The sequence below is a fragment of the Protopterus annectens genome, chromosome 13.part0 (assembly GCF_019279795.1).
Source record: "Protopterus annectens isolate FY-2018-M chromosome 13.part0, PAN1.0, whole genome shotgun sequence".
In the NCBI taxonomy this organism is placed as follows: Eukaryota; Metazoa; Chordata; order Ceratodontiformes; family Protopteridae; genus Protopterus; species Protopterus annectens.
This window is the reverse complement of record NC_056747.1, coordinates 860,425,132-860,452,928: the sequence shown is the minus strand read 5'-3', so window position 1 is coordinate 860,452,928 and position 27,797 is coordinate 860,425,132. Positions and strand designations below refer to the sequence as shown.

Below are 27,797 nucleotides of genomic sequence, written 5' to 3'. Positions count from 1 at the left end.
CCTCCTCTTGCATCCATCTTACTGCGAAGTTATTCCTTAAGGGAGTACTGTATCTCAGGCCCTCCAGGAAGCCAGTTCCACCCTCATGAGGCCTGAGCTACATTTTAGAGAAGTTCACAGCTGCTTCCTTTGGAACCAGTATCCAAAGCATCCCTGAAACACTGTACTTGGAAGACTGTACTCCTTGTGGCCCTGACCTGACATCAGCCAGAAGAGTGTCAGAGCTCCAGGCCATCATGGCAACTCCTCCCTTTCTCCTCTTCCACAAGGATAGAGTGACCCTGAGGACCAATCCCTCCTTCATGCCCAAGCTGGTTAATGAGCTGTCCATAAACCAAGGTATTCACCTGCCCTCCTTTTTCCCACATCCCTAGAATGACAGTGAGACAGTCTTGCATTCCCTTGATGTTCACAGACAGCTTAGATTTTACCTTGACAAGACCAAGTCCACTAGGAAATCAGAGCAATTATTTGTCTCCTTTCACTCCAGAGCTCTGGGAAAAGCTGTGACAAAACAGACAATTTCTGTCTGGATTTCCAGGGCTATATCCTTTTTGCTACACCTAGCATGGAAAACATCTAAATTCAAAAATTCAGGCCCACTCCATTAAAGCCATGGCTTCATCTGGAGCCTTCTTTAAAGGAATGGATACTGCTTCCATTCTAGAGGCAGCTACATGGACATTTATCCATACCTTCACAAAGAACTACAGACTGGATCATATCTCCAGATCTAGAGCGGAATTTGCTAGGGAAACCCTTCTTGAATGACACAGGACTTATACAGCTATCTTGGTACTGGAGTCTGGCTACGGCTTTCAGTTCTGTGGAAAGGTACATGCAGACATCACTTTTATGGCCCACGCTCCCACGGCCAATGTCAGATGTCCCATGTACCTAGCAGTGACTAGAAGCTTTTGTATACTGGCTGGACGTTCAGGTAGCTAGCAGAAGATAAACCAAGGGTTTGGAATGGATGAGCAACCGCAAATTCTATCCTGATCTATCTTGTGTTGCCTTCCTTAAAGCTAGAGTTAACATTTTACTATTTTTTTTTTGCTAAACTTGTAAGGGTCTACTGACTGGATTGCCTAGTGTTTACTTATGAACCTGTATTTTATTTCCCTTTCTCTGTCTCCTCCTAAGTCATTTTCACCTTCATAAAACCCATTTTCCAAATTATTATGTCCTATTTTTCCTGTTATCCATTCTTACTCTTACTGGTCAACTCCTCAGGTTTTTTTAACCAGTCAACAAAGATCTTGCTCAGTTCCCACTTCTGACTGATTGCCTAATACTTACCTATGAACCTGTGTTTTGTTTCACTTTCTCTGTCTCCTCTTAAAAGTCATTTTCACCTTAGTAAAACCCAGTTTTCAACTTATTATGTCCCATTTTTTTCTGTTATCATTCTTACTCTTACTGGTCAATTCTTCAGGTTTTTTCTAACCAGTCAGTAAAGATCTTGCTCAGTTCCCACTTCTTATCCTGAATTAGTCGATTACACCACTGTACAACACTATCTGTTTTAAAATATTAACAAGGAATCCTCCAATGCTGCTTCTGTATTGGTATACATGTTTATCAGTTCTAGATGTTCAACAAATCTATAAGTGTAATAAGTGAACTGGGGTCCCTAATATCACTGTTATAACATCCACTAAATTGTTTGTTCTAGCATAAATTTCCACACGTCTTCTTAAATCTAGGAACTTGAACCATACTAGGCCTGCCACTGGGCTTATTATAGCTAGTTATTGTATTCCAATATCTCATATGTAAGATAACCTCTTCTTGAGCCACCATCTGCTGTTTCAAATGCCATGTTGTGTCATACCAGATGGAACATATGCATAGCATAAAATAACTATTAACAACTAAATAACCTTTCATTCTGACATATCTGTTGCTATCTTGTAATATTTTCTCTACCATACACTGCCAAAATTTTGAAAATAGCAGCATTGAAATAAAGACAAAACCTGAGAGTTGAAAGGACGACCTCTTTGTTATTATCCAAAAATTAAGGATTTTTGTCTTATAAGCTGGATGTCATCAGAATGAAGAGTTCGTATAGCACAACTCATTTATAATAAATAAACCCCTCCCACATGTGGAAGATCACAAAATACCATTAGTCAAAATTTACATAAATTAATTAAACTTTAGTTAACAATCGATTAAACACCACATGGCTGATATAAACAATTCATTACGTTGAACAATTAAAAGATCCAATCTGCCCACACCAATTGTTTAAGGAAACCAGTAACTGGCTTATAATCTTCTTCTTTCATCTTTTCCCTGTTAGGGGTCGCCACAGCAGATCACCTATCCACTTATAATATAATAACTATGCAAAATCTTAAAAAGACATACAGTCAGTAAATATAAAGTCATGCCTAACAATAATACTTGCATTAAATATTGAGAAATTAAATATCAGCTCAAAATCACACTAAAAGGCTCATGATGCTGACACAATGTATAACCCAGATTGTAAATAAAACTTCCCTAGCCACTACATGTTTTACTGAGTGCATACTATAATGAAATGGTGGTACCTAAGTAAACATAGAAGAATATAAAAAAAGACAAACATATGATAGAAAAACACCACTACAGGAAACGTTCATTTCTAAAATAATTAATATGAAAAACTTACAAGTATAAAAAGATGCATTTAAATGAAGAATGTCACTGATAGAAACCATATCGTTCAGACTCCAGCCATTGGTTGAGTTGGTTTTAAGCTGCCATTTTATTTCTTTTGTTCCAGTGAATCACTCAAAGGACCACCTCTCATGTCTAAAAATATGTCATCTACAACATAAAATTTAAATCTGTGGTAACTCATCATCTTGATATGTTTGTACAGTTTACTATCAAAATCTCAAATGCAGATTCTCTGCAGACAGGATATCAGAAGGCAGATAGCTGATTGCTGTATTGCTGACCATTGCATGCTTGATAGTTCATATCAGCAGTGCCACTGTGTATTCGCTGATATGCACTCAGTCTAATAACTAGAGATCGCGGTACAGTGCTGATTGGGACAGTTATCCCTTTTATCACTGTAGTGCGATTTCAGAGTTAGAATATATAGGTAGCAGGGGGTTTGGGGCGTAGCCCCCCTGCAAAAATGTGATGTGAAGTGTAGGAGTTGCTTGTACCTCAGCTCCTATATGCACATCATGTTCACTGTTCAGCAAAAATGTCAAATCTGCAAAATTCGTTCAGCAGATTCGACATTTCACCTAAGTAATATTTTGGATTCTGCATTTTCGGTCGAGGTTACGAATGGATTTTTTTTTTTTTTTAATTTCGAGATTTTGATAGTAAACCAATGCATTACGCTCATCCATCCTCTTGAAGTCATACATATGTTGATAACTTCTTAACCTCAAAGGTTTCTCAATTTTTCCAATATAAAAACAGTCTTGGCATTGTGTCACATATACAATACCCGCACTTAAGCAGTGATTTCTTTGACTCAATTTAATCTCACTGTTCCCTTGCGTAAATAAAGAAGACTCTTACACAGTGTGGCAGCACAGCTTACAGTGCCCACATTTCCTCATACTAAAACAACCATGGGCAGTTCCCAATTTTTCAGTGAAAGTCTTAAAACAAATATCCTTTTTGTACACTATATTGGGTGGAAGAACCCAGAGCCTGGAATTGTTCCTTGCTAGCTGAAAAAATATTCCAGTTTTTGAACACCACTGATCTGATGTGGAAAAATCAAGATTATAAGTAAGAATTAGTACTTTGTTGCATTAAGCTGTAGTAACTGATTGTAAATTGTCATGTGGGTTAAAATTTTCCTTACCTAACAGGGGATAAAAAAAAATCTCCTTTTCACGTTTAGTTTTAACCTCATCAATAATAGTGTAGATAAAACTGGTTGGGTAACAACATACTAAGTTTACTACTCTCCTGTATAAAAATCTCCTGCGAAATCATATGTGACAATCTTACCAACTGCCACTTAACCAATAGTTTCATCTGACATATCGGGTGCCAACTGCTAAAATGTAACAAGGAATTGGAATAAGTTGACTTCCTGTATATATTGGATTCAAAACAGTAACCTTTGCTTTTAGAAATTGTTAAATCTAAGTAATTGATTTGCTCAAAGGAAAAACTAGTAAAAATCTTCTGTGTTCAGTTCTGTCATGTAACAACTTTTGTTATTAAGAGTCACCACCTTGAAAAATCTTTTTAAAACTGTATCCTGTAAAGAAGCAATATAGAGTTAATACCTTGTGCATTGACAAGTTTAGAGTAGCTAGTTGGGTGTCGAGTGGCAGATTTAGTAGAATTCAGTATTGTGTAAACATTAAAATTAGTAGAATTTAGTACTGTTCAGCATAACCTGCCCCAATAAAGCACCCTTATTAGTCTGCACCAATAAAGCACCCTTAATAGCCTTCTAATTCTAATACTCCACTCCCTTGTAACTCAGCAGTCAAAGAACTGGACTGTATGGATATGCAATTTCCTAATTTCTCTGTAGCCAGCTTGGTGGATATGGGCATCTTGAGACAATATTGCAGTTGTCTCATGTTTACCAACACCACTTAATCCTTAAAGAAGCAGACATAGCATGTGAAAGGTGTACTTGCACAATGACACTGGACGCTAAACTCTCACATGGAAGCGCACATCAGGTTGTTGAAACTACACACACAACATCTCTACCTTCCATGGCACACAACACAGTCAAAGATTAATGTATGATGAGACATTTCAAAGCAGTCTTCCTAAACAGCAGAAGTCTCCTAGACTGCCAGTTGTCAAAGCTATGCCTCAGCAAACCTGAAGGAACTCAGAAAAAACAACATCTAGCACCACACACGCACACAGTCACTCTCAGTGTAGCCCAAAACACTACCCCCCTAAGGCAAGCATATGCACTTCCCAGGATGGTTGTCATAGGGGACTCCATGAAAAGTTATACTGCTGCCCCTCTAACCAGGCTGAACAAGGAGAAGATCACTGTTAGTTACTTATCTGAAGTCAGGATTCACCAAATCATGCATGCACTCAAGTCATTATGCCATAGGCACCAGTAAGATTCCATCATAGTCTCTGTAGGTGTAAATGACCCGAGATGTACCTCTCTGGACTTATATGAAGAGAAAAATGATGGAGCGTCTCAGGCTGGTATGGGTCGTAACATTGAGCAGCATATTGCCGTCAGAGGGGATGATGCCACAATATGAGCAAAAAATTGTTGATTTTAATAACTGGTGGTTTTCTGGTGTTGTTCTAAGGGGAACCAGTATTTGTCAGCTTGGGAGAACACAGTTAACAGACCACATTGCTTTGCCAAGAATGGTCTGCACCTTTCCCCTCTAGGCTTTCAAATACTGGGCTGGCTGAAACTTTATCCACCCCACAGTGCCTTTTTTAAGTAATGCCACATTGACAAACCTACCGACATAACAAAATCAACTCAAATGAACCCCAGGGTGTTACTGCTCAATGTCAGGAACCTACGTAAAATACTTCACTTCCTCCAAGCCCTGCTCACACTCAAGAATATAGACATAGACATTTGTAAAATTACTGAGACATGGTTTAAAGTGGCAGAGAGTTACCAGCAGTGCAAGGTTTCATTGCCTTCCATACTTTTACATCAGTAGCTGTACAGACAAGGGCTATAGGTGGAAGTGTCTCCGTATACATTAAGAAGAAGCATATCTGTAGGGTGGTCAAAAAGGATGATGTGCTGGACTTCCTCTACTTGCAGATCACCACAGACAAAATCCTGTACCATATCCTGGCCAGCTGTCACTCTCCATATCTCAGAAAGCTCACAATGCATACTAGGACCTACTGGAGACAATTGCCATCCAACCTAACATCCTACTTATGGCAGACTTTAATTACTCCTCTATAGACTGGGAATCCTACACTTCCTCAAATCTACAGGCACAGAGATTACTGGACTTCTTAAATACAAACACCCTTGATCAAATAGTGAATACACCCACTAAAGGTTCCAACATACTGAACCTCATGCTCACAAATATAAAGAAACGCTGCCCCCCAATGTCTCGTCCTCCCTTGTAAGGTCTGACCATAAAGCTGTCTCCTTAATCAAAATCAACTCCATAATCTCATTAAAACCAGTAATAGGAATTATTCAAAGGCAAATTACCTTTAAATAAGTGATGGTTTGTCAAAATTCAGTGTCCCTCCAAGCCACGAAAACACAGCAGTCAATGCTGAATTGCCAGAAACTCTATACAGCCATGTCATGGCTGTGTAAAGGCTACTGTACCTACCAGAAGTAAGCCCATGAACTTGCCCCAGAAACAAATCACCCTGATGGCATCCCAAATTAAACAGGATATACAACAAAAGAGTAACACTTATGGCAAAAATCTGGAAGGGTAATTCCCATAAAGATTAAAACTATCTCATCAAACTAAATAGGCAACTAAGAGGGATAATTAGGTCAAGCAAACCCAACTCTGAGGTTTAGATAGCCTCCCAGGTGAAAGATAACCATAAGGCCTTCTGCAGCTATGTCAGAAACCTCAGGGGCAGCACACAGCAAAGTGCTGAACTGGTGGTTAATGGTGCCGTATTCATTCAGCTTGGCAGTACAGCTAACCTGTTAGTGGACAAATTTATTTCCAGCTTTAGACCCTTCTAACCCCCAACCATTCTCCAGAAAATACCCTCAAACATAACTCCTTCAACTATAACAAAGGAGCATGTACTGTCTGAATTCATTGAAGCCAAGAACACAGCCTCAATAGGCTCTGATAACATTCTAGGATATCTCTTGAATGATTTGGGAGTCATGTAAACGATAACCTAGCCTTTGAACAACTTGTGTCCAGCGTAGTAAGAAATTCCTTCTATGCTGCTGAACTTATAAGCAAGGGCATAGCATCTAGGACCAGAGTAGTCATCATACCACCGTACTCGACCCTTATCAGACTCATCATAGAGTATAATGCCCTCTTCGGTATGTATGTGACCAGTCACATGCAGCAACTAGAATGTCCACAAAGGTTCCTTACAAAAAGAATACAGGGAGTAAGTATGATTTCCTATGCTGATCATCTCAAAGTCCTGTCTCCTTACTTGGTATCATACAGACTTCTGACAGGTGATCTTTGTCTGGCATACAAGACATCCCTGGATCCTGTTTTGATGAACCATTTGCACATCCACAAAACAAACACCATCAGAACGACTAGACTCAAAGACTTGCACATTGCTTGCAACATAAATAGAATATGCTGGAGATACAGATATGTTTCTCACAGAATTCCCATCCTCTGGAATAGGCTCCCCATCCATGTGAAGCAAAAAATTCATCTACCTTTTGGAGAAGATTGAAACATCAAAGGTATACTTTTATGTAAACAGCTGCGGCGGTGCAACGGTAGTGTTGTCGCCTCACAGCAAGAGGTTCTCCCGTTTGTTTCTCAGCTGGAGCGCCTTCTGTGTGGAGTCTGCATGTCCTCCCCGCGGTCGAGTGGCGTTCAAAAGACATGCGTGAATGGGCGTGCCTTCGTTGAAGGTTGGGTGTCGGGCTGGCACCTCGGCACCATAAAAATCGACTGCCAATCATTAGCGGTCCTGAGTTCCGCTGTGGCGACCCCTAACTGGGAAAAGCCGAAAGAAGAAGAACAACAACAATGTTTGTTTGTATTTTAAAATGTGCTACTTTGGCACCAGGAGATTTGAATATGGAATGTAATTGGACATATTTAATTGAATAATTAATTTGGTAATTCAGTTGCTATTTAAGATATGTATTTTCTTTGTTGTTTTATTGTGTATGTGCATTCCTCTGAAGGTTTTACTGAGGAGCCAGAGTATTTAATAAACGTTTTGTGGGATCTGTCATTTTTTGTTGCTTATTTTTAAATTACAAAACATTTCTGACTCCTTTAAGAGCTAGACCCTTTTATTAGGGAACACTCATAGATTCCGTACTTAAAAAAATGTTACCAATCCACAACAAGATGATAGATTTTTTCAGTGTCTTAATGCACTTTTCTTTGAAACAGTCCATTAGGACAAAACAGCTCCTAAAATCGAATTGGTTATGTATCATCTTACATTTGTCTGTTCCGCTAATAAGACTATTCTTGAGAAATACATAAGTGACATATCAGAAATCTCTTGAATCAGTCAATGTATCTTGTAGAGACATTGATTAATGTTTCACACAATGTGAAAACAGAATTCCTATGGTAAACAGATTGAAGTAGTCCCTTTATAGACATATCCATTTTGAGTCCATCGGGATAAAACATTTGTCAGTAGAATGCATATTATATGTTTGGATCCCAGTTCATGTTAGCTGGTCTCAATAATAAAAGTGTCTTCACATCAGCTTGAAAGAATGAATGTATTATGTTGGGTTTTAGCCATTTAGGACAACTTTCTTCCAGACCACTTAAATACCAGTGCTTTCAGTAATGATGTGTATTACCAAACAGGGCTGAGTTTCCTTTCCTGGTTTGATGTTAAGCATTAACATTCTGCTATGTGGCTATAAGACATAGCATTCAGTCAACATCAGTGCACCAGATAGGGGTTACGGGTTATAACTCCCACACTGCTGCCATCAGTTTTTGAGTGTGCAGTGGCATTAACAGTCTGGAGTTTGATCCCCCCACCCCTACTAGTACCCATTAAAACACTAAGGGCATTCAGTAAATGTATACTGTTGTCTTGGGTAATAGCCATATCCTACAAATACTCAGATAAACCCCACACTGCTCAGCTGCATCTCATAGTTATAATCACAGGCTGCTCAGGATTTCTATCCAGAGACTTCAAAGGACAACAATGCCCTAAATGAAAATTTCCTTTTCCTCAGAATATATTTCCATGCCTAGAGGATGAGTCCCATACTTTCACATATAAAAAAGCATGTGGCATTTATATACTAGTCTGCTTTCTCAGTGCACTAAATAAAGAGGCTTGAAAATGTCATTATACTTTCGTTATGAGTTCACCTACTTTGCTGTTGCCTCACAATTCCCATCACATCTGAAAGCACTTTGCTTAGAAAAACAAATGCAGCAAAGTACTTGTAGCTGCCTTTGTACTCCACACCCACTAAGGTCATAAACCTTATTCAGACTCAAAATTCACAACTCTTAATTTCTGTATTGTCATAAAAAGCTGCATTCTTTCCATTTCCTAGGGCCATAAACCTGTTAAACATTTTATAGCCTGAAGATGAATAAGTCTGAAACCACTGAGAGCATCTTTACTAATGAAGCTCAGCTTTGGAAGCAAAGAAATGTAACTCTTGCTAATTCAGGGAAGAAAGGTAGGACTGAAACTCTCATAACTTATCACATTTTAAAAAGAGTAAGTTAGCTCACTTATTTATTTTTGAAGAACTTTTTACAGATGGTGTAGCAAGTGGGAAACATATGTATGATAGTCACTACAAAAAAAGTCACGGATGTTTTTACTAAGGATTTTCACACTTGAAAGTATTAATCACTATTTCCATTCTAAAGGCATAGGATATTGATCTGGCAACACCCCTAGTGTAGAACATTGTAGTCTCATAGGTTGTGCCCTTACACTGCATAATGGGAAAGAAAGACCTTTCCAGGAAAACAAGATCTCATTAGCATGTCTGCCCTGATGAGGGTTTTCAGGATTATGAAAAAGTTAAATTAATAGTAAGTGTATGTCCTTCCTGTGATCAGTGTTAGAGTATTACCAGCAGTTGGGATATCCTATCAGGAATAGCCTTATGGCCAGCCAAGATACAAAAGCCTAGGCATCTTCCTCTTACACAGTACATCCAACATACAAACTAAGCATGCCAAAGCTACAAGGAATGCAAGGGCATACATGCACAAGGTACCTCAGAACTTTCTTGATGACAGCCTGAACACTAAATCTGTGCTCCTTTGTCAGCCTGACAGACATAACAGCTGTTGCCAGTTCCAGTTGCCTTGGAAAGATAAGTATTCCCATCGGGGAAATCTTCTCTTTTTGATATTTTTAACAAAATATTAACCTTTTTCATGTTAACTAAGAAGGGAAAATGTGATCATGGGAGGCAGATAGAGGCAGTCACAATAAATATCTGTTTTGCCAAGGAGGCAAACACGACTATTAAAATTGCTCCCTTTGCCAACCTTTCATACCCAAGACTGTTAGCTATTTGTTCTCTCTCTCGAGATTTATTTAGAATACCAAAAACTTAAAGAGCTCGTGTGTGAAAGTGGAGATGGACCCTTCTGGCTCAGACATCCAGCATCAACTGGGAAAGAAGCTAAAACATTTAAATCAGATGCATTGGCTGTCCAGTCGGACCTGGATGTCTTTGTTGTGTCTTGATGAGTCCTTGAAACGTCTGGATGCATTGGCTGCTCCCTCTGTCAAGACTCGTAGTGGAGGCAGACATGGCGTGGCTCCTTAGCACATCCCACACCATTCGATCATACAGCTGCATTAGCCATAAAGTGGGAACCAAGGCTGATTATTTCTGAGGGACCCAACTGCATTCCTCAGATTCTGGTTTGAGAGGAAATACCAGGTTCCCGCATAGAGGTGTGTCAGGGTTTTGAGCCTCTGTATTACATCCAAACTCTATTCCAGCTAAGAAAAAGCAGAAGATGAGGCATAGCTTTCCCTCTTCCCCAGTCATCAGAGACCCTCAGAAGGAATGGTATGAATTTTCCCAAGGTCTGTACAAGGCTGTGGTATTACTGAAGTCTTCACAGTTCTGTTCTTTTCTTATGCTCCACCTCCTTCCACTATTTCTCCTCAAAAGAAACAAGGGATGATTTATTTCTGAGGAAGACGAGTCAATCTCTAACGGGGATTCTTTTGCTTACTCTTCTCAAAAACATTCCCCTGTGGGGTGTGAGTATGAGGAAGAGGACACTGTGTCCTGTGATTCCCCTTTGGAGGAGCTTCTCTTGTTGGATACAGAGTGTAAGATGACAGTATTTTCAATTGGACGAGTAAGCAGATGTCTGATATACAGAAGAGATACTATGATTTGGTGTTTATGGGGGTTCCTAAATCCTCTGTTGTTCCTCTAGTTCTGGAAGCTTTGCAAGATACTTTTCTCACAGTTTCTGTGAATCCTGAGATCCAACCTTCAGCCTCTAAGAAGCGTAATGGATCCTAAAAGGGGGTCTATATCATATGAGCGAATCGCACAAATTGTGAACGCTCATAATATTGAAAGTACTGGATTTCAAACTTCCTATTGTGGGGGGCTGTGCCCCCTCACCCCCGCTAAATATATATTCCAATTCTGAAAGGGCAAATATCCCATTCTTCACTGTACCGCAATCTCAGAAAAACCACTTCGAGGTCCAGTACGTTCAGTATTATGAGTGTTCGCAATATGTGCGATTTGCTCATATGATATAAACCCCCTAAAAGGTACCAGACACTCGTATGGTTTTGTATAAGAACCCATCATCGGACGCTGCAGACATTTCTCTGGAATCTGATAAACCTACTATGCACTTGTTCCAGTGTCCTTTCAAAAAATAAAGATAGTAGGTCTATGGATAGATGTGGAAAGAAAATATACACCTCTTCCACTCTGGCCTTTCATATTGTAAATTACCATACACACGACCAGATATTTATTATCTCTCTTGAGGGGTTTGGAAAAGCTGTTGTCTAATATGTCTGAGTCTGATAAGAAGTCTTCTGCTATTTCTTTGCTCAGTGCTTCTTCCCAAGTTGTAAAGCATTCTATTACATCTAGCTGTGATGCTGCTGATACTTCCTCCAAAGTGGCTGCTACTGGCTGTGTTCTAGGGAGCTTCATTTGGCTTACACTTCATTCTCTAATTGGGGGTATTAAATCTAAACTCTTGGATGCTCCTTTAGATAGGGATTCTCTATCTGTTCTAGCTGCTGCTAACATTTTAATAACTTTCAAGAGAGTGGTAAAATAATGAACGAATTTAAACAGATTTTTCTCTCTCATTTTCCTAGACTTCAGAGGAACTAACCTGCAAAAGCTGGCCCTTTCTTCCATAAAGTTCAAAAGGCCACTCAAAACTAGATGCCAGGGAAAATCTAAGCTAGAATTCAAGGGGTCTAGACCCCAGTTTCTTGACAAACCATTCTCTTGGTGACTGTTCTCCTTTCTCTCCTACCCCTCACCCCACTTTATCCTATCCTTAATCCCTCTATTAAACTTTCCTTGCCCCTCCTAGCTTAGAAATCAGACACAGATCATATGGTTCTTTCTGTCATTCAAAATGGTTACAAAATGTTTGCTTTCTCTACATTTTCAAGCAGGGATTTCTCCTCTCCCTTCAAATCAGCTCCATTTAATTCCAGCCTTTTAAATGGGTTATTTCTCCAGAGCACTATAGAACTGATCAGATGGACCACATTTTTATTCAAGGCTCTTCTAGTTGCCAAAAAGAGGGAACATGGAGACCTATTTTGGATTTGTTACTTTTCAATTTGTTTTCTGAGAGTCCAAAAATTCAAAATGCTCACTCTGTAATTTATGATTTTTCCCAAGCCTTTTTGGTGACCTTGGTATTAAAATGCACATATGTACATATTCTCATCCAGGATGTTTTTAATGTTCTCTATTTTGGAATATCATTTTTAATTCTCTGCTTTTTCCTTTGAGCACTGTATGGACCAAGAGTTTCACAAAGTATCTAGCCCTGTTTGTTGCTTTCTGCAGACTTAAAGGAGTTCAGATCTTCCCTTATTTCAACAATTTATTACTTTAGACTCCTAAAAGAGAAAAGCTCCTTCTAGACGTTGACTTTACAATGAATCATCATCTAGCTCTGGAATTCATCAAAAAATGTAATCTGATTCCCTCCCAGGATCTAGTGTTTCTGTTTCCCTGTCAATGACAAGATGTTCATTGTGTTTCACTGTTGCAGTCATTACACTTGGGTTATCCTGCTGGCAGGCTACCCGTAGTCGGCCTGAATTCCAAAGTCCTGGTCCGGCGTCGGTTGCTGTCGCCTCTTCCCTGATGTCAGCGCACCAGGGGTATAAAAGATGCAGCTGACGCCATTTTCTTCAGTCTTTCTTGCCGCGCGGTGCCCAAAGCAAAAGCAGTTCGCAAGTGCCGGTCAGCCGACTCCTGAGATTTTCGAAATCGAATTTCAGATCCGAAGTCTTCAATAAAGTTGGGGAAACTTTTTTCTTGCTCCAGACCGATGCCAGAAAAAGTTAACAATTGTATTTCTTGTGGGAAACAAATACCTCATAAGGATTTCCACTATTACTGTATTCCTTGCCTAGGCCCTGACCACGACGTTGCTAGTTGTCGGTTTTGTGCTAGATTTAACCAACACACTATTAAGCATCGGTACGATTTTGCTTTTCATTATTTTGCAGAAGGTTTAACTACATAATGCCATCGGAACAACCGACAACCGGAATTCATAAAAAACGCAAGGATAAAGACAAGGACAAGCATCCGAGGTCCAAAACCGACGGCAAAGCCTCTTCTAGGCCAGTCGCCGGTTCGCTGATGCTCAGTGAGGCACTTTCGCAGCCCCTGACTCCCACTACCTCAGAGCCACAGGCCGCCTCCGACTCCCACGTGGAGACAGCTAGGCCTCTGGATACTCAAGGTATTGGCCCTTCGGAAATTAATCCCTCAGATGGGTCCGGAGCCGCTGAGCAGGCATCGGCTTCTGAGGGTGTCTTCAGACCTACACAACTTTATATAAAGCCTACTTTAGCATCCAAGACAAAGTCTAAAACAGTTTTAAAGACAAGGAAACCAGTACAGCATTCTCCAGGACAGACTTTTATGCCTAAGAAACAGATGCTCAAAATGGTCGAAGACCTAATTACTTTGATCAGGGGTTCCCATCCCCCTCCTGATAAGAGGCCTAGGCAAGACACTGAATATGATTCCGCTGATCAGGTTTCCATTTCCTCTAATTCCTCTTCTGATCAGGGATATTCTGTTCCTCCCTATGAGGATTCTGATGCTGAAGATTCTATTCATTCAGCTTGTCCTCCTGAGGACTATTAATTTGGGGAAACCCTGCATACCATGAGGGAGCATTTCCATTGGGAGAGCCAGGATTATTCCGATTCTAAGAAAAGACTTAGAGACTTTCTTTTACTTCCTCAGCACAGACCTCTTGCAATTCCCCCTGTTCTAGACATAGTAGATGATGTTTTTTCAGAGTCCGGCCTGTCTCCAGACTCTTTACCTCCTGCCCCTGTTAAGCCAGACAGTTACTACAGGGTCCCAGACTCCCATAAATTTCTTTACAAAAGCCCTTCTGCTGACCCAGAAATTATCTCACAGGGTCCCAAAGGGGTCAAGGCTGCTTCTGCCAAAAACCCTGACCCCTCAGATAGAGATTCTAGGGCTTTGGACAGATGGGGGAAAAAAGTTTACACTTCTGCTACCTTGGCTGTAAGGGCTTTAAATTGTCAGTTTCATATGCTCAAATATTTGCAATACTTAATGTCTGTTAAAACAAAAAATGTTGACAAATTCTGAATGTTCTGGGAACAAAGATTTGCAGGATTTATTGCATGCAGCTGAACAAGTGGGAAAACATACTTTGCAATGTGGCTATGATTCACTGGAGGCCTCATGCAGGGCCGCTGTTACGGGTTCTGTTATTAGAAGGCATGCTTGGTTAAAGGAACAGAATCTGCCTGATCATGTTAAAGCAAAATCATTGGATGCTCCATTACAGCATGATACTTTGTTTGGTGCTAAGGCAGAAGAGGTGTTGAAGAAAATGGAGGATAAAGCACCCAGATTTAGCAGGAACTGGCCTCTAAGAATTGGTCCTTTCCAGTGTCAGACAGACCACAAAGAGGCAGATTCAGATGCCCTAAAGGCAGACAGCAGCCTCAGGGCTCATACAGGCCCAAACAATGGGGGGCTTCTACCTCCAAAAGCGGAGAAGACAAATCACAGCCTAATAGAAAACAGTCCCAATGACTTCCTTCTGCCAATGCCAAGCACTTATTTTTTGGCAGCACCCTTAGGGGGAAAGCTAGCGCTTTTTTCACAAAACTGGCACAAGATCACCCAGGACAAATGGGTCTTAAATATAGTCTCTCAGGGCTACAGGTTCCACTTTCACACCCTTCCAAAGGCAAAAGGTATGCCAGACATGCCACACAATCAGTGGCAGTAGGCACAAAAACAAGTTTCATCTCTCATGGACATGGGGGCTATTCAGCCAATGCCACAACAAGAGCACGGACAAGGATTTTACTCAAGACTTTTCTTAGTACCAAGAGAGGACAAAGCCTGGAGACCAATTCTGGACCTGTCTATTCTAAATACTTTTCTGGACGTCCCAAAATTCAAAATGTTGACTCTGCAGCAGCTTCTGCCCATGCTGGACAAGAAGGCTTGGCTTGTAACTTTGGACCTCAAAGAGGCATACCTGCATGTCCCAATCAGACAATCTTGCAGAAGATACCTCAGATTCATAGCTGACTCAATGCACTACCAATTGTCTGCACTGCCCTTTGGCTTATCTACTGCGCCCAGGGTTTTCACAAAATGCCTGGCACCAGTAATTGCGTTTTGCAGACAAAGAGGAATTCAAATATATCCCTACTTGGACGACTGCCTTATTCAAGCAAAGAACAAAGCTATTCTACTACAGCATCTGGCGTTTGTAAAAAGATTACTAATTTGCCTAGAGTACACAGTAAACAAAAAGAAATCAAAACTAGTACCCTCTCAAGAGATAATATTCTTGGTTGCAAGCTTAAATACAACTGCCCAGATGGCTTATCTCACGCCAGTCAAACAAAGGCATCTGACTTTTTACTTCAAAGACATGGCAACAAAGACCCAGTTATCTGCAAGAAAAATTCTGCAGGCTCTGGGCTACATGGCATCCTGCATCCTACTAATTCCATATGCAAGACTGCATATGAGGAAACTACAATGGTATCTAAAAAGTGTTTGGACTCAACATTGCCACAGCCTGGAAACAGTAATTACTCTCATTCCCTGCCTGCAACAGGAATTTCAATGGTGGGCGCAGGCCTGTCATCACAACAAGGGACAGCCATTCACCTTACCCACTGCCAGGCAGACACTAACAACAGATGCATCAGATTATGCCGGGGGGCGCACATGGCAGGAAAATGTATTCAGGGCACATGGCCCACAAACCAAATGCATCTTCATATCAATCAAAAAGAGATGCTAGCTGTACAAAATGCCCTGACAACCTTCAAGGACCTACTTCATCCAGGACAATTACTGATAAAGACGGACAATACTACAGTCATGTGGTACATAAACAAGCAAGGGGGCACACATTCCTAACCCCTCTGCAGGCAAGCCATGACTTTGTTGAACACAGCATTCACTTATCAAGTACGTCTGCAAGCACAATTCATGCCAGGAAAGACAAATACTTTGGCAGACGAACTAAGCAGAAACCTCATGGATCCTCACGAGTGGAAACTAGATCCACAAATCTTCAACATGATAACAGGGAAATGGGGATGCCCAGACATAGATCTATTCGCCTCCCCTCACAACTGTCAGCTACAGAGATTCTGCACTCGGACTTATCACAAGCAAGCATGGAAAGTGGATGTCCTTTCATTCAGCTGGAAAGCCCTTACAGTATATGCTTTCCTTCTTCTGCCTCTCCTCTCCAAGGTACTCCTAAAGGTCAGACAAGAGAAGTCAAAAATTATACTGATTGCCCCAGACTGGCCACACCAGCACTGGTACCCAATCCTAAAGAGCTTGTCTCAAGGCCCAGCCTGGACATTGCCTCTAATACCTCATTTGCTGACCCAACAGAACAATCAGATCCTGCACAGCCAACTCAGAACCCTAAATCTGGCTGCATGGCGGATAATGTAATCATTCAGAACACACCTCTCTCTAAAGCAGTTATGGATGTTAATTTTGGAGGCCAGGAGGCCCAGCACCAGAAAATCTTATGCAGAAAAATGGAAGAAATTCTGTGCTTGGAACCAAGCGCAGGGAATTGACTCACTTGTACCAAATATTCCTCATATTTTGCAATACCTAACTGAGATGCTGGACAAAGGCCTATCCTTCTCATCAATTAAGATCCATGCCTCTGCCATTTCAGCTTATTACAATACGGACCCACCTATTTTTTCTCGTCCACTGCTAAGACAGTTTCTTAGAGGGGCCAAAAACATAAGACCTCCAAGGAGAGCTCCAATACCTACATGGGACCTCAATTTTGTCTTGGAAAAACTTACACTGCCTCCTTTTGAACCAGCCAATACAGCAGAGATAAAATACTTGTCATGGAAAACCGCTCTTCTCCTAGCAATAACTTCAGCAAGAAGAGTCTCAGAGTTACAGGCACTAATGTCTGTGGAACCTTTTATTATTTTCCATCAGCACAGGGTTTCTCTAAGGGCAAACCCAACATTTATGCCTAAGGTAGTGTCCAGCGTGGCTCTTAACCAAACCATACATTTGCCTACCTTTTATCCAAACCCACAGAATAAGGGGGAGAGACTTCTGCATACTTTGGACATGCACAGACAGCTACGCTTTTACTTGGACAAGACTAAAGCCTTCAGAAAGACTGAGCAACTCTTAGTGGCATATGCTGCAGGTTCCCAAGGAAAGGCCATTTCAAAGCAGACTATTTCAAAATGGATAGGCCACTGCATTCGTTTCTGCTATTCACAACATGGCAAATGAGTGCCCAAGGGCATTAGGCCACATTCTACCAAAGCAGCAGCCACTTCAGCAGCCTTCCTCAGAGGAGTACCAACCAAGGATATTTTGGAGGCTGCAACATGGACTTCAGTGCACACTTTTACAAAGCACTACCATTTACCTCTCTACTCTAAATCCAGAGCAGGCTTTGCCACTGCAGTTCTGCAAGGCCTCATAGCCACTCCAAACTCTATTTAGGCCCAGCCACCCAACCTCAGCTTTGGGATTCATCCCAAGTGTAATGACTGCAACAGTGAAACACGATGAACATAGTACAGTTGTGTACCTACCATAAATGCAGATGTTCGAGTGTATTCACTGTTGCAGTCCAGGTTACCCTCCCACCATCCCCCTTTTTCTTTGCTGGGACTTATCTGTACCTCTCTATTCTATACAACCTATGTGGTGTATTTCTTGTAGATGAAGGTTATGTGCATGCTTTTTTAAGATCATAATTTTTACAGCCTACCCTTTTGGGGGCACCTGACATCTGGGGCAAGAAAAGCTGAAGAAAATGGCGTCGGCTGCATCTTTTATATCCCTGGCGCGCTGACATCAGGGAAGAGGCGACAGCAACTGACGCCGGACCAGGGCTTTGGAATTCAGGCTGACTGCGGGTAGCCTGCCAGCAGGATAACCCAAGTGTAATGACTGCAACAGTGAATGCACTCGAACATCTACATTTATGGTAGATACACAACTGTGCTTTTTCTTTCCTCGTGAAATAGTAAGCTTCCAAAAGGATTATTTTTCAGTCTCTCCTTCCCTTAGGTGTGACCTCAGCAAGAGAATTTTTTAAGCAAGAAATATCGTTATTAAATTACCTCTCATAACATAAGCAATCGTACATTTACATAAATGAGAACAAACCATATTGACATATTTTCAATTGCAAACCTTATAAATAATTTATAATCTATCCAGTTAATGTCAGACAAGCATATTACATAGCTCATTCATTTCCTGCCTTCCCTTAAACCTCCTTCCTCCTCTAAAACATTATTCTACATGTATTGTTCCCACAATTCCCATTATTTCTGTGCAATATACTGTTAACTCTTTCCTAAAGATCCCAATTCCAGTTGTTTTATTTCTGTTACTGTGGTCGACTGTTTCTAGTACAGTCGGTTTAGACTTTGATTTCCATTTTCTAGTCATTTATTTTTTTGGCATTCACCAGAATTAAACTCCGCAAGGCCATACTATGTCTAGGCAATTCTGATTCTGTACCACAACCCAGAAATAAGTTCCTTAGTTACACTGGTTTGCTCACCCAGTATTTCTGACTGAGTAGTGTGCAGTGAATTTTTAAAGTCTGCCAGCGTATTACACTTACAAAAAATATGTTCTCAATTACCTCTTTCTTACCCATCACACCTCCAACATTTGCAATCTACCTGAGAAAAAATTCTTTGGAATCTGCTTGGGGTATAAAAATACCCATGCAAACATTTCAAAGCAACTCAGCAAGAGAGATCTTGAGATCCCTGTGGTTTATGCCCTCTACCGTTCATATGATTCCTTGAGCATAACTCCATATTAGGAAGATTCAATTTAGTGGTATCAAAAATCAATTTGCATGGAGCATTGTCACCCCCTAAACTTTCCAGTTCCTCTCTTGCCAGTCATAAAAAATTCATTGGTGAATCACTCAAGTATCTCTCAACTCAGGGAGTCTATCTTTTGTTCATCCTCCCTACCAAGACCTTTTTACAGATTCTTCAGACCTAGGCTAGGGAGCCTCCGTGAATGCGAATGTAAAGGTTCAGCATGTATGGTCCCTGAAGGACAAGAAGGACCACATAAATATCAGGGAAATTAAAGCAGTAATTTTAGCTTTGGTCCCTAGGGCTCAATTTGGATGTTCACAGTTAGGTTGGATGCAATCTCATCGACTTTGCAGGTTAGCAATGACTGCTTGGGACATAGATATACAACACAATGTTTCCTTGGGCAGTTTGCATTCCTTTGCAGGACAATTCGGTGGCAGATTCTTTGAGTGGGTTCAACGCACTCTCACAAATAGATGCTGAACAGAGAGGTTTTCCTTTAGATTATTCATCAATGGAGTACTCCTTAGATAGATCTCTGCCTCTAGACAGAAAATTCCATGCCCAGAAACTTGGAAAATGGATGCCATGTCTTTTTCCTGGAAGGGAAGAGTCCTGTATGCTTTCCCTTCCTCTGATTGCCAGTATTTTCCTGAAAGTTAAAAAAGACAAGTCAATAAGGTGGTGACTCCCTTTTGGCTCAGACACCATCAGTTCCCCCCATGTCTTTCATTTGGCACAGGTCAGTCACCACAGCTTACATTACAGGAAGGACTTGGTCGTGCAGCAAAAAAGGGCTCTTAAACATCTAAATCTTCAGACTGACTCTAACCCTTTGGATGATTGGGTTCAATTTTCAAAGGATGTGCTACAGGAATTACAGGAAGCTAGAAAATCTGCTTTAAGAAAAGTCTTATGTTTCTAAATGGAAGAGATTTTCTGTATGGTGGCACAAGAAGAATAAGGAACCTTATCAAGTTGGTATTCATATTGTTCTATCTTCTGTGAATTAGTTATGGGTTGGCATATTCCTATATAAAAGCCCATTTGTCAGCTATTTCTGTCTACTTCCCTTTAGAGCCATGTTTTTCATCATTTTTTTGAGGTCAGGCCATTTTTAAAGTTGTCCCTCACCTCAGGCCCCTTAAAAAAATCCATTCCTCCACCTTGGGACTTGAAGTATGTTTTGGAAGAATTGACTGTTCCCCCATTTTGAACCTGCCTCTTCTGTTTCCATAAAGTTTTTCATCTGAAAGACAGTCCTGTTAGTGGCCTTAACTTCTGCTAAAAAGGTTTCTGAGCCACAAGCTCTCATGGTTTCTCCAACCTTTTTGGCTTTTCATCAAGATAGGGTTACTCTCAGGATTAACTCTTCTTTTATGCCTTAAGACATCAGTGAGATGTCTTTGAACCAAACTGTTAGTCTCCCTACCTTTTTTTCCTTCCCCTCAAAACAAAGGAAAGAGAATTCTGTAATTTTTAGTCCATAGGCAACTGAGGTTTTACCTTGACAAAATCAAAGTCTGACCAGTTTTTCTTTTCATTTCCTTTCAGGATAAAAAGTTGGGTATTCGTCTTTCAAAGCAAACTGTTTCCAACTAGCTCTCCTCTACCATTTCTTTTTGTTAACTCTTTCATAGCAAAGATAATACAGGTTTGACCAAAGCCCATTCTACTAGAGCTGTTGCCTTTGCTGATGCCTTTTTTCAAGAGTGTTGATTCCATATCTATCTATCTTAGAGGCTACTACTTGGTCATCTGTGTATATCTTTACAAAGTATTACAAGATTAATGCCATTTCTAGGTCTACAGATGGATTTATCTGATCCATCTTGCAAGGAAACATGGACTTCCAGTTTGTACATCGTTTCTTCTCCACAGAACCTTAGAAAGCTTTGAGACTGTTCCCAACCGTTGCTAATACTGCATCACAGGAAGGACATAGTACAGTTTTGTAAATATTTATCATAACTGTAGATGTCTGAATAATCACTGTTGCTGTATTGCATCCTTCCCCCTTTTGTCCTTTTTTTGGTTTGTGCTGAGGTGGTATCCTGTTCTCCCTAATTTGTTTGACCTGTATTTCTGGGTGATTTTTTGCCTTTGTTGTTTTCCTGAATTTTGGGTCTGGGGTAGGAAAGTCCTGAGGTACTTTGTGGCTATATGTCCCTTATGTACCTTATAGCCTTGGTGTGCTTAGGTCGTGCATCGGATGTACAGAGCAAGACGATGACACCCAGGCTTTGATACCTTGGACAGATGTATGGTCTTCCCTGGCAGGATATCATAACTGTTGTTAATACTGTAACAGTGATCAATCACACATCTACTGTTATGGTAAGTTCTTACACAGCTGTACTTTATTGCAGTGCTGGGAGGTTTGGACAGTTTAGACATTCACAGTAAGATGAATATATATATTTTTCTCGTTTTTTTCCCATAGTGGTCCTTTAAACCATGTATTCTTTTCTAACTTGGCATAGTAATTCATCAAAATGCATGTTTCAGCAGTTAACTTTCTTATCCCAGCCTGTCCATGTATTGTAGCATACTGATTAGTCAAGGGCTTTCTAAAGGTGCCCTATAAAATCTGCCGTAGGACATAGGACTTTAAGTTTATGCTGGAAAAGATTACTCTTCCTTCTTTTGACCCTGCAAATTTCATAGATAAAGTATCATTCATGAAAAACAGTTATGTAGTACATGTTCTGTCAGGAAGAAAAATTCCGAAGTTACAAAACCTCTTATGTAAGCCATCCTTTGCAGTCATCCACAATAAAAGGATACCTTAAAAACTAATCCTTTCTTCATGCCAAAGTTCATATCTACAATGACTTTGAATCAGTCCATCTAATTGCCACTGTTTTATCCAAAGTACCAAAATGGAGAGTATTTTTTTTCCATATGATAGACTTCAACAGACTGCTTGAGTATTATATGAAAAGGACACATGAATTCAGAAAGACCATATCAGTTATTTTTCTCTCAAAAAAGTAAAAGAAAACCTGCCATTAACTAAACAGACTTTGCCAATGTGGTTGGCTGTGTATGTAAAGAACCACAAACTCTAGCAAAGTACTGCTGGAGCACATTCCACTAGGCCATCAACAACTCACTTTAGAAATATTTCTGTTCAGATAATTTTCAAAGCTGTCATCCAGTCTACTATCCACACCTGCACAAAATGTTACAAGTTGGAAGAACAGTCTACAGCAGAGGCCTCAAACTGATATGAACCTGAAGAAGTCCTTGAGGGGACGAAAGCGCTTAACTTGATGTTTTTCTAATAAATAGTTGGAACACACATTTGACCTGGACAGTGTGTAGTTCTTCATAGTTGCAAGTATAAATAGTTGAACTGTTCTGTACTACAAGAGACCAGAGATCACCAAGAAAACAACTGCTGTCTTCATATTTTCAACACATTTCTGCTCACTATATGTATATATATATATCTACACACACACACACACACACACACACACACACACACACTGTGTGTGTGTGTGTGTGTGTGTGTGTGTGTGTGTAGATATATATATATATATATATGTATATATATATATATATATATATATATATGTGTGTGTGTAGGTACAACCTAGATGAATATGGTCCACATATTCACAAAGAATTTGAGCTTATTTGCATGCTTTTGAAACAAGGCTGGATTGGGGGGGGTTGTCCTATAGGGGAGCCTGCTATATAATTTGTTTGCCATCCTAGAAGCAGCATAAGAATAATGCCTAGTATCCAGCTCATTTGTTCTACTGTTGCAAGAGTCTGCGTTGAAGTGTGTCACTGCAGTTATATGACATGCTTACACAAACAGTAGCTCTTCAGTTGAGAGATTCCTGCAGTTGTGCAGATGTTCTTCCACTTCCCACTTTCTTAGGGATGCTTCCTTAACTTCTAGTTTTATTTGTTGATATATTTTGTGTACATTCCCAATATTTAGTGTTCTATGTTTAGACTGTTGATGTGGTTAATTTAGCTTCTTACTAGGCCAACTGAAAATGGTGTGGTATAGTTGGCAGTTTTGTTTAGGATTTTTCCTAGTCAGTATAAATATCAGCATGAGACAGACATGATCTCATGAGAGAGGGGTACTACTGACTGCTGAAAAAGCAGGGTGTATGGTGATTAACTTCATTGAATCAAACCCCATGTATCATACTGCTGTGTCTTCTCCTCAAAGATCTGTTGCTGTGGTGAGTACTAACTTGCATAGCTGTACTCTCTTTTATCGTATGTACATAAAAGCAGAGTTGACTGAATCAGTAAGTATATCAGTGCTAAATTCCAACTATTTTTTATTACATTTCTACGGTAGCCGGATGACAGCTCCTTAGATTTCTCAACGTGCATGTTGCGTCCAGGAATTAAGAATGCAAAAGAACTGGCCTGTGGTGTGTGTTTACTAAACGTTGAGTCCAGAAGCAAGGTATGTGCACACTGGTGGTGCTTGCATTTTCTTTGTGGATGCATTTCTGCTTGCTTTATTACTTAAATGCACTATTTTTTTATATGACCTTCTTGGAATATGTGTATATAGCATATTTTTAAATGTTAACTGGAGAAAATAAGTAGAGCAGTTTTAGTATTCTTTAGTATTCTTAATTAGTCATAGTCGTTAACTCCTACATTTAGCTTTTTTTTAAAGCAGCTTCCAGTATTTTATGGAAGCAGAATTTGTACTTTGGGATCCACTGACATTCATTGTGAAGTTTGCATCATTTTCATTTTAATTATAGACTTGGGATTAGAAAGGTTCATCAGACTGTTGCAGATTTACTATCAGGTGTTGTCTTTTTTGTCTGATTCAACCATTGGGATATCTGAACCAATTGGATCTGACCATAGGTCTCAACTTCTTAAGAGGCCAGTGTGGAACATAAATCCTAGCAATGTGTGACAGTCAAAATGTTGGAACACCTTATTTTTGCACTGCATGAAAGTGCGCCATTGCCTGGTTGAACATTTGTAAAATAGGACCTACTTGTGAGTCAAATCCAAACTGTATTTAATAATCTACACAACTATAACCACACCATAAGTAAATATGAAACAGCACTTCTGTACAGAATCAAAACTAAAATCCCATGCTCATTAATACCACTTGCTAAATTTACTACATTTTCTAAACAGATGATCTGTTACATATCACACAACTGATTCCATATATACACTAAGTGCATGAACAAACAGCATCCTATCATACTTTAGATGCTTCAGATGCACATTTACTGTACTCTGCTGTGGCTTTCTTAGCAGCATCTCGCCATGAGGCATTACTAACTGCATTGTAGCTATTGATTACATCTTACAGCAACCTATGTTTCAGGGTCATTAAATAAGTAGCTCTGACAAGACTAATTAAAGTCTTAGTAACAGAGAGTCAGAGACACTTAAAATATTACTGTTAATCTGAGACATTGATGGAGTTAAGAGACTGAATTAATAAACATTTTCTGAAACAGCAAGGTATAATTCACTACTTTTTCTCAAAAAAATCCATTTTAAGAGGTAGCAAAAAGGGCAGAGCCAACACTGGAGTCAAAAGTAGGGTCTAGTAAATACACAAAAAAGAATATTACTATTAACCTGAGACACTGACGGAATAAGATGGTTGAATTTATAAACATCTTGTGAAACAACATGGGTATAATTCACCACATTTTCTCCAAACAAAAAATCACCAGTTGTAGGAGGAAGTAAAAGGAACAGAGCTAACCTTTTGGAATCAAAAGCAGGGACTAGTCGATACACAAATGGCTAACATTGATTATTCCTGCCTGAACTATACAGTGAGTGTATCTTAAAAAAAATAAGAATAGCTGAATTAACAAAAAACAAGAGTTACAACAGTATTCGACCCATGAGCTGCCATATAAAATGCATTATTAGCTCTCAACAAATCAGGGATAGAGACACTTATTATTAACTTGAGACATTGACTGAATAAGAGAAAGTGAATTAATGCGCATTTTCTGAAACAAGAAGGTTGTAATCCACCACCTTTTCTACACCAGTTTTAGGAGAGAGTTAAAGGGGCAGAGGTAACTTTTCATAGTTCAAAGCAGAGGTTAGTCAATACACAAATGCCAAGCCCTAACTTTTGCAAGCCGTATACTCCTTCCTGAACTAAACAGTCTCACAAATCAGGGACAAATCCAGAAATAAGCAGGGACCGAGACACTTGTACTGTTATTAACTTGTGACATTGACAGAACAAGAGAAAGTAAATTAAACATTTTTTGAAACTAAGTTCTACTTTACCACCTTTACTCCAAAAAACACCAATCTTAGGAGGGAGTAAGAGGGACAGAGCTAACAGTGGACTCAAATGTAGGGACAAGACAATACACAAATAAAAGAAAACATGAAGTAACTAAATACTGCTGGAGACATGCGTGAATAGGTGTACCTTCGTTGAAGGTTGTGCGTCAGGGCTGGCAACTCGGCATGTAAAAATCTACTGCCAGTCATTAGCGGACCGGAGTTCCGCTGTGGCGACCCCTAACCAGGAAAAGCCGAAAGATGCAACAACAACAACAACTGCAAGCCCTATTCCTGTCTGAAAAATACAGTGTACACATTTAGCTACTTACCTCTGTCCAGTACAGAAAACAAAGCAGCTGTAGCACAATCCACAATAAAATTCAGGAATCGGGAATCTAAGGTTAGGATGAGACTTCCAGGAAGCAACTGCAGTCAGCAGCTCAGCAACAGCACCACCAGGGCCATTCCTTCCAACCAAAGTCAGACAACAGACAGAAACAAATCTCAGCCTTTTGATATGGTTGGTTTTAGGATGCCTGAACTCTGTTCCTGACATGCTGCAGACTTCGACTCCCATTTGGTGCTGCCTGGTTGTTCAGTTGTTGTCTGATTCTGCACTTGTCTCACAAAAGATGAATCCAGTTCCTTCACTCCACAAACAATCCAACCGCAAACACGACGAATATCCTCCTTGTGCTAGGTAAAGAAAGGTGATCTTCCTGTGCCCTGCAGTACCTTTATGAAGGCATTGCAGTTGGGTGAAAGCTATTGCCCATCCATGATTGAATGAATTGTGGTATTTGTCATTGGCTCCCTTTGTCTCAGAAGAGGATAGTTGATTGGTTCATATACCATGATGCCAGTTGGCTGTTATTGTGTTATACAAACCTGTCAAAAGTCATGTAGTTGAGCCAGCACTCTTCATTGCAGAACAGTGGGTGATTTCAATGTTAAAAGAGGAGCTTAGGATCTGACCATTGTTCTTTTTCATGAGTTTGGATCTAGGACTCTGACTCCTCCCCACCCCATAATTACCTCTGGTCCCCAAACTACCACATGATCCATAAGTGCTGTTAGCAATTTGCAGGCTAATTTTTATCTTTCTCTACCTTTATTACCTCCTGCTTTGACACATCCTTTCCCTGTTCCAACAAAAAAAAAAATGTATACCTTGCTTGTATTTTTCTATTATTCTTAACTTTTAAACTAGGTTTTCCCTGTACTTTGGCTCTTCTTAACTAATTGTCATTGTGATAGTTTGAGGTTTTTTTCCTTTGCTATTTTTTTATTTTTTTTTTTGTATTGTAGCTGTAAGTTGTTAACTTTTGCTGACGGTTTTCGCCTACCAAAATTTCGGACAATACAACTGGATTTAAAAAATGCTCTGCCTATGGCCATAAGATTCTGCCACAGGATCCACATTCACTATGCAGGTACTGCCTAGGGATCTCACACACAAATGTGACAGAGACGTGCTTCTTTCAGGGCTAGGGTACTTCAAGGATGCCAAGATAAGCTTGTATTAAAGGGCCTTCTTTCCACCTAAGCAGGTTGTTCAGCCACTCCTGCCCCAGAGGTTTCTTCTCCTTCAACAAAGAAGATGGAGCAAGTAAAATGGCTAGAGGGAAAGAGAAAAAAAGAGAAAAGCCCAAGGAATCCGGCAGAGAAAGAGAAAAAGAACAGGAAAAGAAGTCAGAAAAGTCCATAAAAAGTTCTCCAGAGCCATCAGAGCTTTCTGGTCCAGCTTCGAAGACACTCAAGCATTCAATTCCAGAATTCCATCAAATTTGATCACTGTCTCTTCTGAATGGTTCTCACTAGGACTGGTGAGTTTGAGGCCTTATTCCTGGTTCCTGCAAAGAAGCGTTCTTCTCATTCATCTTCAGTGGCTTCATCCTTCAGGTCCTTTCATTTGTCTAGAAGTAATTTGGAAACCAGTGTCGGTAAGATGATGTGGAAGTTCCTTCAAACACAGATTCATTTGGGAATCATCCTGGCACTGACCCCTTCGGCAGCTGCAGGTACAGCCCATACTGCCCCTCCACTGGTTTCTCCTGTTCTGATCTGATTGTTGGATCTGAAGTCCACAGACATGAGTCTGCTGTGTAGAGCACCTGTGTCGGAGCTGAAAGCATTTTTAACTTCAACCCTCAATGGTTTCCTTCACATTTCAGATTTGGCCTTGTCAGATCCGAGGGACTTCCAGTGTTCTGGTGGACAGACTGAGCAGATCTGTTCTACTGCCCCCACAAGTTGTCCCTCAATCAGGCACTGGC

The 27,797-nt window shown here is 40.2% G+C and overlaps 1 protein-coding gene across 1 annotated transcript in view; it reads left to right on the top strand.

The window, feature by feature from the left end:
* The window catches only part of SYNRG (synergin gamma), a gene marked incomplete in the record, with an annotated part of 2,786,306 nt that overhangs the window by 2,660,011 nt on the left and 98,498 nt on the right, over positions 1 to 27,797 (top strand). Inside the window, 1 exon segment of the mRNA XM_044054902.1 lies at positions 23,573 to 23,683. Within this exon segment, the coding sequence (XP_043910837.1) occupies positions 23,573 to 23,683 (111 nt within the window).